The 15,515-nt window shown below is 38.3% G+C and overlaps 1 protein-coding gene across 1 annotated transcript in view; it reads right to left on the bottom strand.

The window, feature by feature from the left end:
* Window positions 1-15,515, bottom strand: part of SPAG17 (sperm associated antigen 17) — a 130,592-nt gene that overhangs the window by 100,685 nt on the left and 14,392 nt on the right. The window contains exons 2-3 of the mRNA XM_023761250.1: window positions 12,981-13,121; window positions 12,322-12,405 (exon numbers count right to left, since the gene is read on the bottom strand). Coding sequence (XP_023617018.1) covers window positions 12,322-12,405; window positions 12,981-13,121 — 225 coding nt within the window. The remainder of the gene's footprint in view (window positions 1-12,321; window positions 12,406-12,980; window positions 13,122-15,515) is intronic.

The raw sequence follows: 15,515 nt of genomic DNA on the forward strand, positions 1-15,515 counted from the left end.
TAACATGTATTATTTTTATAGTAAAACAGCTGATAAATTATAGGTACAATAGAAATGCTATACAGCAATTAACTGTTTTTAACAGTACCACCCCCTACCCTCCCAGAGAATTCTTCCTGCACACAAATTCTAATAGCTCCACCCCTCACATTACTCCCAGCTGTGCATTCCTCAATGGCTCCCATACCCACAGGACCAAACTGCTCACTCCTTAGCAGAGCATACCGAGACCTCTATGACCTGACCTTGACACACCTGTCCAGCCTCACTGCTGGCTGCTCCTTCCACTTTCCTGCCTGCACTTGAGGATGCCCACTGCGGAGACTTCCTTGGTACACTGTGCCATCTTATGTCTGCCGGATTTTGCACGGACTGAGTCCTTTGCCCAGAATTCCCCCTCCTTCATTACTTCCTAAATCCCCCATTCGATTTTTAAGTCATTTTCCTAAAACTTTTCCCTGAAAACTTCAGAAAGCTTTAAGCATTGCTCTATGTCCTCGCTGCACTTTTTAAACTTCTTTGCTATTCTATGCTAACAGAATTGCTCATTTCCATATCTGTTTTCCAGGTTGAAGACTGGAATTAAATAAAAAATAGTTAGCACACAAATCGCACAGACCTCCACAAACATTGAGCAGGTGTCCCTTGTAAAGGCACTGCGATGGCGGGTAACATCAGTCAGCCCTCCTCACGCCAAGCCAGTGGCTTCAGAGACTGGGAAAGCAAAGTGCTAGTTCACTAACTTAAGAAGTGACTGGTGCCACAGAAAGTACTGAATGTGCCCCAAAGACTGTATATATAGGACAGGATTCATTCATTCTTTTAGCCATTTCACAAACATTATTCTGTTCCCCCTGTGTGCTAAAGTCAGTGGCTTTGGTCTTCAATGCAGCCCAACACATGCGCAGGACTAGCCACCAGGATGGGAAAAATATTAGAGCTCCTGATTCTATTTATCCTTATTTTGTCCTTTTTTGTTTTTATTTTTGAGGATGTTCTATAATATTGGTAATTTGTTTCTATTCCCGTACATTTTTATCTCTCTGTATACACACACAACATACATAGAATAAATGCTCAATTATTTTTTTAGCTGATGGGAAATGTGACCAAAATAGCTTGGAATTGCTAGCATAGAGCACAGGGTCTTTAGGGAATGAATAACACATGCCTCTCCTGCTCATGCCACTCACTAGGAAGTACGGGAGGCAGACACAAACAAACCACCACGGTATAACACAGCAAGATGAATTTGCCTAAGGAATTCCAAGAAGATTTCATAAAAGAAATGGCATTTGAACAGGGCTATTTGGCTGATAAATGAAAACATCTAAGTCTGAAATTTACATAATTCTATTCAACTTGGTGCACTTTGCACTTGGGGAGAAAAGGGTAGAAGTGAATTAGAGCTACAATGACTAAAACGGAATGAGCTAGAGTTACTACAAAACCGTGGCTCATCCAAATGGCTGAAGGAACAGAGGTGTATGTGTGTGTTCAGTTTTGGAGCAAGTCGATGAGCTTGGATATAGATGTTCTGGACTGCGCAATCTCTTCCTAATGCCGCATCAGGTCTAGCCCCACTTCCTACTACTCTCAAAACACCCCTAGCTCCCAAGGCCTTCTAGAGAACATTGCACCTTAATTTAATTTGTTTTCTTGTTGTATTTTAAAATTTTGTGCAAAGTGGTCAGTATTCTAAGTGGGGATTTTTTTTTTTGCCCGAGGAATGACTGATAAAACTTAACTCAAATTTCCGAGGGCAATGTGTGCTGGAAGCTGGGGTTTGGAACAGTTCTTTCAGAAACTTTAAGACAAAGGGAAACACCTTCTCAATAACACCACTGGAGAAAACTCCCGGGGTTGTGCTCTTTGGTTTAGATGAATTGCTAAACAGGTTAAACTCAATTGTTAGCTGCTTGACTACAGGAACTGTGTCTCCAAGAGCATGACCTTGACTTTGGAGTCAGAATGCCTGGGTTCTAATATGGGCTCTGCCATGATTAGCTGTGGGTGGTGGGTAAGCAGTTAACCTCTTTGAGACTCTGCTCATTTCCCACATGAGAATAGTAAGAGGGAAGTCAGCTTCACCAGGTTGTTGTTGGGATCAGATCTGACAAGTTGGCAGTTTTGTGTTCCTACAAACATCTTCCAAACATAAGTTATTATTCTTGTTTTGTTTAAGGGTCCCAGCAAAGAGGACTGTGTGAGATGTCATGTTCCATAAACTATTGATTCGAAAAGAAGACTGGCTGCCTGGCTGAATGAATATGGAAGGGGCTTAGTTTCAACACTCATGGTTGTGCAGAATTGCTTCTGAGACTTGCATCATTACCTTGAGCCTTGGCCCTTGCTAACCCTTCACCCTTATGTGCATGACTTCAAGGGCCAGTTTTTATCTCTGAGAAGTAGATTCGAGCTGAGAGGATGGGAGACGTGATGGGTTAACATTCTGCAAAAGGCAGTTTCATTTCACTAAAACCAGGGTTTTATGGACACTGCGCCTGAACTCAATAGGCTGGTGCGGGGGCTATTTTTGGACAGGCAGGATTTCCAGCACCTCTTAAATCACATCACGCGGCTATTGCCGGTTCCGCCTACACACAGGGCGGGCCTGCATACATAAAACAGGACACCAGCCCCGGGTGAGACCAAAAACTCTCCCTCCCCCCATCTGATGACTAATACTTGTCTCTGCTTTCAGAAAGAAAGGGAAAGCGCCATACACAAGCCTTACCAATCCAGTACGTTTTCCTTTGCCTGCTACAAAAAGGGGGGAAAGTGTGTGTGTGTGCGTGTGTGTGTGTGTGTGTGTGTGTGTTCCTCCAATGGTTGAGAAATCTGAAATGAACTTCTATGGGAAACCTCTGACAATGCTCTGTAGATAGTTTTACGCAGGGAATTGAAACAAGTTGGCAGAAAGAATAATTTTTTCTGGGTAATTCAAAGCAGACATTTTACTGGAGGAAAAGCAAATCAGAAATTTGCTGTCATCCTTGAAATTTTATTAGTTACAAAAAGTAATATATTTGTCCTTTGCATTGCATTCAGATAGGATCCATCCTTTTCCCCCCTCTCAATCATATTCCTAAAATGAATCTTTGAGGATCCAATGCAAGACTAGCTTCTCCTATAGGACACAGAACCCGACAGTGATGCCTGTGACTCACATGTCATAAGCTCTGCCCTACTTCTCTGCAGTTCCAAAGGTAAATGGAAGGGTAACATTATAAGACTTGAAATAACGAAAATAATTAGGTGTTCCCTCTGATAAATATAATCTAATTAAACATTTCCTGATGAGTGAGTGAGCCAAAATGAGTTTGTCTTTTTCATAAAAATTCTTGATAAAGGCAAATTAGGAAATGATAAATTTCTTAGTTTTGGACTGTGGTGTGGCACAGGGCACTATGCAGAGCATCCTGTTGGCCTCGCTCACATGTAACCCAAATAAGTATGAAGCTGAAATACGAAATTTTAAAGGAAGTGGTCTATTGAACAATTTCACTTTTTCTGGGTAAGAATTTTTGTAAGGTTGGTTTCCTGTGATTCAAACTCCTAAACTTACATATGTTTATATATTTCTTGAATCAATATAGTGACCATATTTCAGTTAACTTACATTATCATGCTACTAAGGTTTGAGGGTTTTTGTTCTTGCCGATCATGTTTGTGAAATAGAAGAATGGATGGATTTTAGTACATAAAGCTCTATCTGAGATTCATCCATTCAAATTAATATTTACTAAGTACTCAATATGTACAGTAGCTCTCCAATAAATACAAACAAATTTTTCTCTAATAGTCCATTCTCCCAGCTTTAGTTTGGTATTTCTTCTTCCTTTCCTTGCAACCAAAGATTGAGGAGTTAGAATTTCAGAAATAGAGATCACATTAAAAACATATAGAAGCATGAAAATTGTTACCACATTTTAATTTCAGCTATACTTTCTCTCCCTCTAAGGAAACAAGGCCTCCCATATCTTTGTTGCATTTTTGACTGTTTTGGTGAGTGTCCTGCCCCTCCCATTCTCCTCTTTCCAACATACCCTTGTCTGGGGGCCATTACCCTTTTGGCTGAAAGTTGTGAACACTAAGTGAGGTCAGCCACAGGGCTCAATGAAGAATAGACTCAATTACAACCAGGCATTAAATATACAACTTCTATATCAGACTTGCTACAAGGTATTAAAATGTCATACAATGGCATGAAGCAAACCTATTTTTATAAGATTGTTAACTATGAGCTCTTGAGGGCAGAGACCACCAGGTCCAACTCAATCTTGTGCCTATTATCCAGCATGTGATAAGAAACTCGGTGAAATGTCTGCTGAGTGAGGAGCAGGCTGGGATGAGTATCTGCTTTGTCCCTTAGCCCAGTGTTAGGTGAGCAACTGAAAAAGGGAAATGCAATTGGATGATTAACACAGAGTAGGTTTAGAGGATTCTCATGCATTGGTTTTCCAACTCCTTTGGACCTATATTTACAGCAAAAAAAAAATGTTTGTATCACAAAGTACACACATACAACTGCAACCAACTACATTTCATTGTAAACTAACGGGTTTTCAGCCAGTTAGACAACCACTGTATAGAATATGGAACCAATAAAGGGAAAATGGAAGGGGCCAAAACGGCTAGTTCCCAGGAAGTACTACTGAACTGCTGTTGTTGAAAGGGATTACTGTCTATCTACTCTTTGTAGTCTTTACCAGTAACTCTCACTAGTCCTCCTTTAATATGTTGATTCTTCCAGACAACAATACTTCTTTGATACATACCATGTACCAGCACTGAGGTAGGCACAGAAGAACACAAAAAATGAAAAACTACAAATCCCGACTTCCTTCTTGATATCTCCTCTTAGATATCTTTCGACATCAAATTTAACTGGTCCCAAAGTATACTTCCAAACTTCTTCCAAATTTAGTCTTCTCTACTTTTCTCTATGTCCAAAATTATTTTTGTTAGGCAGAATAAGGGTCTCAAGGGTCTGGGCTATTCTTTTAAATCCTATTCTCGATAGATGTTCAATATAGCCAGTATTTTGCAGACCAGCTGTAAACAGGATGAGCTTGACAGAACCCAGCCCAGTAAGTGTAGCCAACTGAACTCAACCTGTAATTGAGCAAATAGTGGTCAATCAGGGTGGCAGAGCTTTGGATAGGAATCCCTTTACTTGCTGAAAGTAAATAAAACTACGTTGCATAACCATGTGTCATTTTTAAATAGAGCATCCTTCAGTTCAGTAAGGTTTTCACTCAGTTTCTTAAGCCAGAACTTTGGAGTCACTCCTGATACCTTCTTCTCTCTCACCCCTCACATCTCACATCAGCATCTTCTTCCTAAATATATTTTGAATCTGCCTGCTCGCTCTCTCTCGACATGGATACTCCCATGGCTTCCTAACTGGTCTCCTCACTTCCATGTCTGCCTCCTGCTCCCATCCCAATTTATTCTTCATCCAACAGCAAGAAAATATTGAAAAACAAACAAACACACTACTCAGCTTGTGTCCTTCTCCCTTTAAAAACCTTAATATCTTCCCATTTCCTATTAAGTAAAAATGCAAACTTTTTCTTAACAAAGACCTACCAGTCCCTATAGATCTGGCCTCAGCCCACCTCTCTCTTCTCACTCTCTCTTTTTGTTCCAGGTACAGTGGGCTTTTTCATTCTTCTAAGAATGAATCTTCCCCTTCCTGCCTCAGATTCTCTGCACATGCCGTTTCCTCTGCCTGAATATTTCCCCTACCCTTTAGCTGGCTCTCTTTGTTATCAGTTTATTTCCAACACATTTTTTTCTTGTGATTCTCCCTGACTTAAAACAATTATCTCAATTCCTAATTTTATATATTTTTTCATATTTAATTTTTGCTTAAAGCCTGCCTTCCTCATTCAAGTGTGAATTCTGTGGCAGCAAGGAATCTGTTTCATTCCCCAAGATAAACTGAACCATAGATTTGGTGTATAATAGGCACTCAAATATTTGTGGGATGTATACAAATAAAGCATTTCCTAAACCTTAGTGATTATCACTTGATGATTTAGCCAAAGCTATATAACACCTGTACTACAAACCTAATATTTTTCTCTAAACTGATTGCAAACCAAGTTTAATTTAATTTTTTTAAGTCTTTATTGTTGTAAGATGAAAAAGTGGAGACTGGTTAGTTGCCCAACAATGTGAATATATTTAGCACTACTAACTATACTTAGAAATACTTAAGATGGTAAATTTTATGCATGTATTTTTACCACAATAAAAATACCCTGGTCATAGATGTTTCTAGTTCTTTCATGTTTCCATGAAAAACTCCAACATTCACCATGACTCAGTAGAATTTTTAAAATACTATTATTATTTCAATATTATTTAATTACTAATATTATTATTAATTATAGGTAAACTTAACTGGACACTTACTCTATGCCAGGTAGTAGGCTAAGTATTTCATATTTATTATCTCATTTAGTCATCACTACAGCTTCATGAGGTAGGTACTATCAACAATGCTGACTTTACAAAGAGCAAACTGACATACAGTGGAGTTATGTAACTTATCGGAGATTCCATAGTGAGGAAGTAGTCAAGAGTTAGAACCCAGGCAGTCTGCTTTGGATCAGAGCATCTCACCACCGGCTTCTAACCTGATGGCTGCTATTCATTAGCTGAACCTTGCTCCATTCCTGTCTCTGCTTTTTGAAAACAGGACTCCAAGTTTCAGATCTGAGAGACAAAGATTTGAGCTCTGAGCCCTGGGAGCCCATTCCGAAAGCAATAGAGCCCTGACCTTCTGCCTCTCAGTTATGAGCCTGGACTTGACCTTCTCTGCTGGGCTGCTCTGTCCTCCTCCTTCCATGGAGGCTCAGGACATTAACACATTGTACTGCTCTTTTCCCCATCTCGACAAAATTCATTCGGTTGCCATCCTTGCTAACTAACCCTTTATAACTCTTCCTACCCCTCTGATTTCTCATCTTCCTTTCTTTGGGTGAGAAATGCTCCCAAAGCCCATATTTTGGCACAATAACCCTAGGTTGTTTTTATAGTCCCAACGTAGTACTTCTTTGTAATAGCTCAATATTCCTAAATTTTGTTCCAAGTCATTATTTTACATTTATAAATATCAGATTGTATTAATTGGTTCCAGCTTTAAAAATGTTCCTTCAGAGGTTATTTTCTGCTATTTTGATAGCGGTTTCTAATCCTGGAGCACCGAGGCCCTGAAGTGGGCCATGTTCTGCAAGCATCCCTGAAGGGCTGGTGTGGAACGAAAAAGATATACAGATCCTGGGCCTCGCTGTACCCTTTGAAGACTATACTGGCCATAATAGCTTCAAAGAATTTCAACAAGTTCCTAAGACATGACCTTCCCTTTCCGAAAACCACGTTGGCCAGGCTTGCCTTAATCAAGCTGTGCTTTTCTAAGCATCCTTTTACTTGATCTCCTGCAGCAGTTTTTAATACTTTCCCCACAAGTGAAGTTAAACTAACTGGCCTGTAATTTCCTGGTGTGTCCCTAAGCTCTATGAAATAACGGCATTAGGTTGGCTACCTTCCAATTCTTCCTGAATTTTGTTTTGTTTTGTTTTAAAATGCAGGATTGAAAAGGCCGGAGAATGCTTCCTGTCTCCCTTTTCCTTCATTTCTTCCATGACATACTGCTCCTTCTGTTCCCAGTAGATCTGCCATTTTAATAACTTCAAACCTCTTAAATGTTTTCACATATTATTTGTTCCTATCTCTGAAGCATGAGTTTCCCATTTTTCATTTTGACAAGGGCCACCCCCCAAAAAAATAAGGGCTTGAAATTTTATTGAGTAGACCGTTAATTGGAGGCACTGTTTAAGAAATAAGTTTTATACTAGGAATCTGGAAAAGGGTGCCAATCAGATTATAATAGATTCTGTACTCGTACTTGTGAGTTATTATGTATACATGTTAGGGAAAAGAGCTGAGAAACATGTTATACACCCATGAAGAAGGATCAAATATGAAATTATTACATAGGGGGATACTAATTCAATGTAATAGCAAAGTATATTAAAAATGTGGTGAAACTAATTAGATCTGACGATGTAAAATTCGCATCCTATATTTTTAACTGCATATGGTCCATTATTCTCAAATCTAGTAACAGAAAATCTTTCCATATTTAATGATCTCCCAGTAGAAAGAGCCATAGAAATATCTTAATTAAAATACATCAGTTAAAACATAAGGTTTTATTTTTTTATTGATAGATATAAAGAGGAAAATTATTTGCATATTTGTAAAATTGCATTATATCATTAATCTTTACGATTGTCCAAGTCCTTTACTGTACAAAATTGACTATTTTTTTTAAACAAGTGAGCCACCAACTAGGGCATAAAAATCTTTATTTTTATAGACCATTTTTGTTTCAGCAGGCTTTTGGTGTTTTGTTTCTGTGGTAACCTAATTTATCTTTTCTGAATAAGTCACAGACAAGCACAAAAACCACAGTCCATGTGTGGATGGAGGCCTTCCAGGTAGGGAGGTGCAATGATCACCATCATGAAATAAAGGAAACTATGGAGTGGAATCTAAAACTTTTAAGAAAGTAATCTTTGATTTCAGGAATGAGTATATGTGCAAATGAACAGGTCAGATTCTCTATGTGGGCCGTAAAACATATACGGACAGACAGATATTTGTGTATACTCAAAAAATAAATTTAAGCTCCAGGAGTGAATCTTAAAGCATAGATTTTTCCCACTGTTTAAAATGTTTTCTCATAGCTTTCCATCTTTAGGATTTTAAAGCTATAATTAAAATAGGCATAGGATTACCTCTCCTAGTTAGTATATATTGTACCATGTAACTACAAATTTAGTATGTATTATCAGTCTTCTCCCACTCCTATGTCTTAGCTTGAACTGTTTCCCCTTTTTTAGAATGTCCTCTGCCACATTGGAATTCCAAGACCTACCCACCCAAGGGTGAACAGCTCTGAGCCCAGTGAAAGGGTATTGGGTTTGTGGGAAAATGGCAAAGCTTGAGGCAATGAATTTAACTACAATTAAATCCAAATTCTTCAGTTTTCTAATTAGTAGACTTTCTACATTCTCTTTGCGTTCATTTCCCTATATGTAAAATGAGGTTATTTATATTTTCTTTTAGAATTGTGATATGGATTAATTTGGATAATATATTTAAAAGATAAAAATTATCAGGACCCCTTCCCTTGTCCTCCCAATACCATCTTCTCCACCAAACTCTCCCAACCCTAGCTAATAGCAATCTCATTTTCCTTGGAATGCCCATAACACTTCATCTGTTCCTCATGGACTTGACTATTTTCTGCATTGAGTTATTCACTCATTTAACAAACATTTGTTGAATACCTACTATGTGTCAGGCTTATATTTTTTTCCTTTTATTTCTTTTTAACTAGTTCTTAAGCTTCTGAGGTCAGAGTCTTTATAATATTCATATTCCCTCCTCCATTATCCAGATAGTGTTTGACACTAGTGCTTGAATAAGAATATACTTGTTTCATATTTGGTACAATATCACTGTTGGGTAAAACTGGTCACTATATAATACAGGAAATATCTGTATTCATTTTCATAGGTGTCCACATCCTCAAAAAGGATTACATGCTAGAATTTGTAGTTATGTGTAATGCCAGTGCATGAGATCATCAATGTCTCCATCATTGTTAAATAATAATATAATAAATAAATAGCTAACATTCCTGAGACTAAAAAAGATTATTCTCTTCCTATTCCCACATGAGTCCTTGAAGTAGCTCTTGCAAGAGCAAAACACAATTTCCAAAAAGCGAAGGTGAATGAACAAATGGGCTATAGTTATTATGCATGTCTCTGTGGAATTACATTAGCACAGATGTAAGCAGGTTTTCAAAAAACTGAGATTTATAAATAAAGACTCTCATATATACAATATCATGGCTAGATGCAATTCTAAAGTTTCAGGGGAAATTACACAATTTCAGAAATGAGGCGGAGTGTACACAACACCAAGCCATCCAAACGAAAGCTTGAGCACATCATTCAGGAATGTGGTCTTTGCAGGCCCAGACATTCCAAGTGGTTATTGGAAATATGTAATGTGGTTCTGACACTATTTTACTACTTGTGGATGAACTGTACCATAATGAAGTTTCACTTTAATTTGCTGCTCCTCCTAATTGACCACAAGCTAGGAAACCAGAAAGCCAAATTGATTAGAACTGTGTTTAAAGTAAGAATGACTAGGCTCTGATTTAAGGCCAATGAGAATATCCTACAAGTAGAGTAAATGGAATGGAAGTGCATGGCTTTATGATATCTATTTTGAGGTCTCGCTAAAAAAACGCAGGTCTAAGAGGAAATAACACTGTGACTTTCCCATGCAACATAAGCAATTTTGTAAGAGGAGCTATTCTTTCCCATTGCAGTTTTCCTTGAGAAGGAAAAGATAAGACTCCCTACACTGGCTCCTGAAGAGTTCACCTGTGGCAAGGGGTTCACTTGCTATAGACCATGCAGGACATTCAGCAGAAATAGACTCAGGAGCAGACTGTCCACATGCCCTGAAAGCCCAGAGATCTCAGAAGAATTTAGCTTCTGGGCCTCTTTCATGGTCGCCACTCACAGCTACCTCAGGGCTCTCAGTAGGCATCACCCACAGCTTTTTAAATCACTTGGGATGAAGTACCAGGCGACAGAGTTCCTGATCAGGTCCTGAGTGTGGAGGGACTGAGATGGAAATGGGCCCCTCTGCTCCACATGTGCATTCTGTCCTTGGCTAACCTGACCAAGAGCCTGAATTTGTTTTTGTTCTTTATCCATTTTTGCTATAGTCACTGATATCAATGCTCATCTGCTGCACCCAAGGTTCAGTCTCTGTGGTGCTGCTCATCCGGCTTCCCTTTTCTTCTGCAACCATTAAAAAAAAGGTAGGTGAGAGGGTATGGGAGGCTGATTGCCCAAAAGCTCCACTGGAGGAATGTGGTAGAGCCAGATGTTAAATGGACCTCCCTGAGTGAAGCATACACATCCAAGAGTCACGGCATATATTGGAGAGAAATGGCTTTTCATCTGAACTCTGAATTTGTGACACTGTGTGATCCCGCATCCCAGTCAAATGGCTATCCAGATTAGACTTCAAAACTGGCCTGTATCATCTCTCTGATTTTTACTGAGCATTTTTGAAGAAGGAAGAGTCCTTTGGGGAGCTCCTTGATCCCAGGGTCAAGAACTGGACATGGGTTTCTATAGCTACTTCAGAAGAAAATCTCTAATGATTTAAATCTAGGTATCACTTAATGTCCCAACTAGAGCACACATACTCAGAACATCATAACAAAAGATAGTAAGTATATGTTATTTAACGCTAACAGCACAGAGCTTTCCCATGATAATGTGGCAGGAGTCAAAATATAAAATCCATGGTATTGTCAATCACACATAAACCCAACGAAACTTGTTCAGATAGCACTCAGGCAATGCTACAGAGGCCTTTATGAAATCATCCAAGACCTGAGACACATAAAAATTTTACTAGTCATCACTGAAATAAAGTCCAAACAAGTTTGTCTTATAAAGATCCAAAAATCCTTGTGTTTTAGTCTACAGAGCCATAAAACAGTGCCTGATAAATTTTAAGTGATATTCTAATTAATCGCTGGATTTTTATAGTTTCTTGTGAGCTGTAAGTTAGTTATTAACAAGGCAAAGAGAAAGGAAACCCTCTTGTACTGAGTATGAGTTCTAAGTCCTTTGCACAAACCCACTAGTCAGCCAAGCCAGGTTTTGGTGTTAAGCATCTGCTAGAAATGGAATGCACCATTAATCTGAAGATTATTGTCATTTTCACATTGATTAAAAAGTAGGATGTAGAATGTGCACAAAGTTCACAAACTGATAGAAAATCATTCGAGGTGGCTCTGTCCTGTGCAGGAAACATTTTGGGGGACATTTCTACATTATGTCTTTGGTGAAATGAATACTTTTTCATACACTAATAATATGACCCCCTTAAATAATATCACATATTCAATAATTACCATGAGAAAGTATAACCAGACACTCTTGCATATAAAAATTTCTGATTTATATTCTTCAGTTGGATGCAGTGATGGTGTAGAAAATCTGGGACAATTTTATTCCTAGAGAGGAATTTAGTTAAAAGGACGGCAGATTTTTTAAGTGCCCATCACCAAGAACAAACAGCTCCAATGAGAAACAGGGATTTGTTTTCATAGAATGAATTAAAGTGACTAAAAGATTATTATTTCAATTCTCATTTTCTAAAATAAAAATATCTTCAATAAGTATGTCTACCTACCTCATAATATAAGGGAAAGCTAATGCCTGCAGGTTGCTTTGACTTTTTAGGTGTGGTTCCAAATAGTACATTTGCTTCTTCAATCTGTAAGAAAATAAAAATTCATCTATGGTGAGAAAGGCATACATAAAGAACAATTAAATAGGTATATGTGACTTTCAAACACCTAGGTGGCTTGAGGGGTTGGGAATCTAGCAAGGAAGAGCTATTCATGGACAAGGTAAAGTATTTATAGTCACTGTGGTCAGCGCTCAGTGACTGTATGAGTATGTGCCATCTGACAGGACTATGCTATTGGGCCCCTCTGACAGCTATGAGTCTCTGTAGACTTCAATCTTTCTAGTTAGACTTCCCGGAACATTACATAGTTTTGTCTTTTATTTTATTGAACTTTCATTAAATAATTCCTCATATAACCTAGCAGGGGCCAGGTAAGGCCTCAGAAATTTTTGTTGAATGGATGAATGTTGAATGACCAATATTCATGGACAAAAGATAATTACTTCAGATGAAACAATTCAAATTATTCTAGCTAAGTGTTTAAAATAATCCACAAAAATTTACCAAATAGCCCAAGAATATGACAGTTTTATTTATTTTATTATTTTATCCTACTATTTTAAGAAAAAATATCTTCAAGGGAGTGGGAAGGACAGTACCTGCTGGAGAATGTCTTGCCATGATATTATACTGAAGAGTCTTCGCTGAGGGACCTGGACAGCAAGGGTGAGGGCTCGAATGAGAAGATCATCCTCAACCTGGTTTCCAACAACAAAAGCGACGGAGCCCTTCCAATCTTTCTGTTACAAAACCAAAAGAATTAGACTCTCAATACTCCTGGCTGGGTATTTGTGTGTCAATGGCTTCTACTGAAAAACAGAATAATATTTCCATAAATCTTACAGGGTGGTGGGGGTGGAGGAGGGGGACGGGTGGGAAGAGATCAACTAATGAATATATTTGCATACTAGAGGTCCGATGCATGAAATTTGTGCAAGGGGCTCGGCCCTTGCAGCCCCTCACAGCCCCGGCTGGCCCTGGAAGCTCTGGCTTGGTCTGGAAAGTCATCTGGACCGTCGTCCAGAAGAATGTCTGGACGGTTGTTCTGCTGTTTGGTCTAATTAGCATATTAGCTCTTTATTATATAGGATTATATAGGATATGCATAGCCCATGGACAGACAATAGTGCAGGAAAGGCCTGGGGTAGGGTATGAGAGCAGGGTGGAAGAGGCCAATGGTGGGAAAAAGGGAACATCTGTAATACTTTCAACAATAAAAATAAATTTACAAATAAAACAGTTGACTTTATGCAGCTTATGTGGGTTCCTGATTCAAGTAGCCGCCAGGCGGCAGTATTGTGCCAAATTTCATGCCACTTGACAAAAACACAATTTTCTTGAGAAAGTAGGTCTTTTATTTTAAGGAAGACAACTTTTAAAAATGACACACTTTCACCAGAATGCTATCCAAAACCAATTTGGTGTTGGAAAGCATTAGGTTCATATGTTACAAAATATACATTAAGATATAATCGCAAGTGCCAAAAACTTTATTTTGTCGCTGATAGAACCCTAAGATTCTAAATAATTCTAGGAACATAGTAGGAGCTCAAGAAATATTTGTTGAATATTGGATAATATTGAATTTGTTGCCAAATGGACTTTTATATGAGGTAAAAATGCAATCTCTGAAGCATTTATAAAATACAGAACTAGAACCCATCTTTTTCTCCTAATCTAAAATAAGAATCCCATTGTTAATTCGTGAGTTCTTTCCACTCCCAATAAATAGGCTAAAATATTATACTGGGACATGAATTTTTGCATTAAATGATTGAAAGCAATTTTACTAAAGACAAAATTCTTATTCAGTAATCCCTTTCTCTCTATTATAATTTCTATTGGGAAGAAGCAATTCTCTGGAGGAGATTAAGAATAGAATTTACTGAATTACCCTGCTGTGCTGAGGGAAGAACCAACATGCAAATCAGGCTCTAACAGTCTTATGGAGAGATGGATCAAGTAGACAGGATATAGACATCAGGAAAGAGAGAATAATAAGGAAGGGCACTATAGCTATGTGCACTCTCTAGGCCTTAGTTTCCCCATTTATAAAATAAAGAAGGTGCCATTTATAAAATAAAGGGGCTGGGCATGTCCATATTCACTTCTCTCTAGCTCCACTCTAGAGTTTTGATTCAAACAGAGTGTAACTCCCCCTTGCTGGATTCCAAAACAATGTCTAAGATGATTTGAAAAGATTTTACACAACTTAAATGAAATGCATTAATTGTATGTGGTTCTCTCTGGCTTCTCTCCACCTCTTTATCAGGGTAATGACAGAACGAGGGTACAGGTGGGAGAAAGGATCTTAGTGCAAATTCTTCCTTACCATCAAATAGTGATTATCATTAAACTCTCTTACTTCTCTCCATGGAAACTTCCTAACAATACTCACCCAATTTTCAATGCTACCACCAAAATAAAAACTACACATAAGAGCACAAAAATGTGTATTTTACCTGCAAAGAGCATGTGTGTCGGTGTGCCTGCATGTGGGTGAGGCTCTGTATTCCCTCTGTCATATTGAGTTTAAAACCTGCTTTTTTGCTGTTTGCTAATTCGCCCTGGGAAGACTGAGCATTTGCTTTTTAAATATTCTTATTCAGAAAAGCAGGTATGATATTCATTATGCATGCTTTAGAAAAAAATTCCATTATCACAAATGAACTTCCTTTTAGACACCTTTCTTTTCTCTTGTCTGTCTCTCAGTCAAATATGCAACTATAATCATCATTAAAGGAGGAAAATCTCTCTCATTCTTATAATAAAGTCCATATGGCTCTTGAACAGGCAATCCCATTAATTTCCTAGAAGTCACACTTTCCATCACTGAAGATTTTAATGACCATTTCTATCCCTAGTCCCACTCCCTACTGTAAATGTTCTTGCCAATATTTGAATGTCAGTGGTGACAAGAAAGGGCTGTCTCTCAGTTCTTTTGGAGATAATTCAGAAGAGGGCATTGTAGTTCAGCGTCCACCCCTCAGTATCTGGCATTGAAGGCAGGTGTTCACTATTTCAGACCAGAAAAAGAGAAGGGAGGAGGAAGAAACTAACAATTATTGAAAAATGTCATGTGCCAGGCATATGTTATCTCATTAAATCCCTAAGTAATCTCTTTAAATAGGTGC

The sequence above is a fragment of the Myotis lucifugus genome, unplaced genomic scaffold, assembly GCF_000147115.1.
Source record: "Myotis lucifugus unplaced genomic scaffold, Myoluc2.0 scaffold_203, whole genome shotgun sequence".
Classification (NCBI taxonomy): domain Eukaryota; kingdom Metazoa; phylum Chordata; class Mammalia; order Chiroptera; family Vespertilionidae; genus Myotis; species Myotis lucifugus.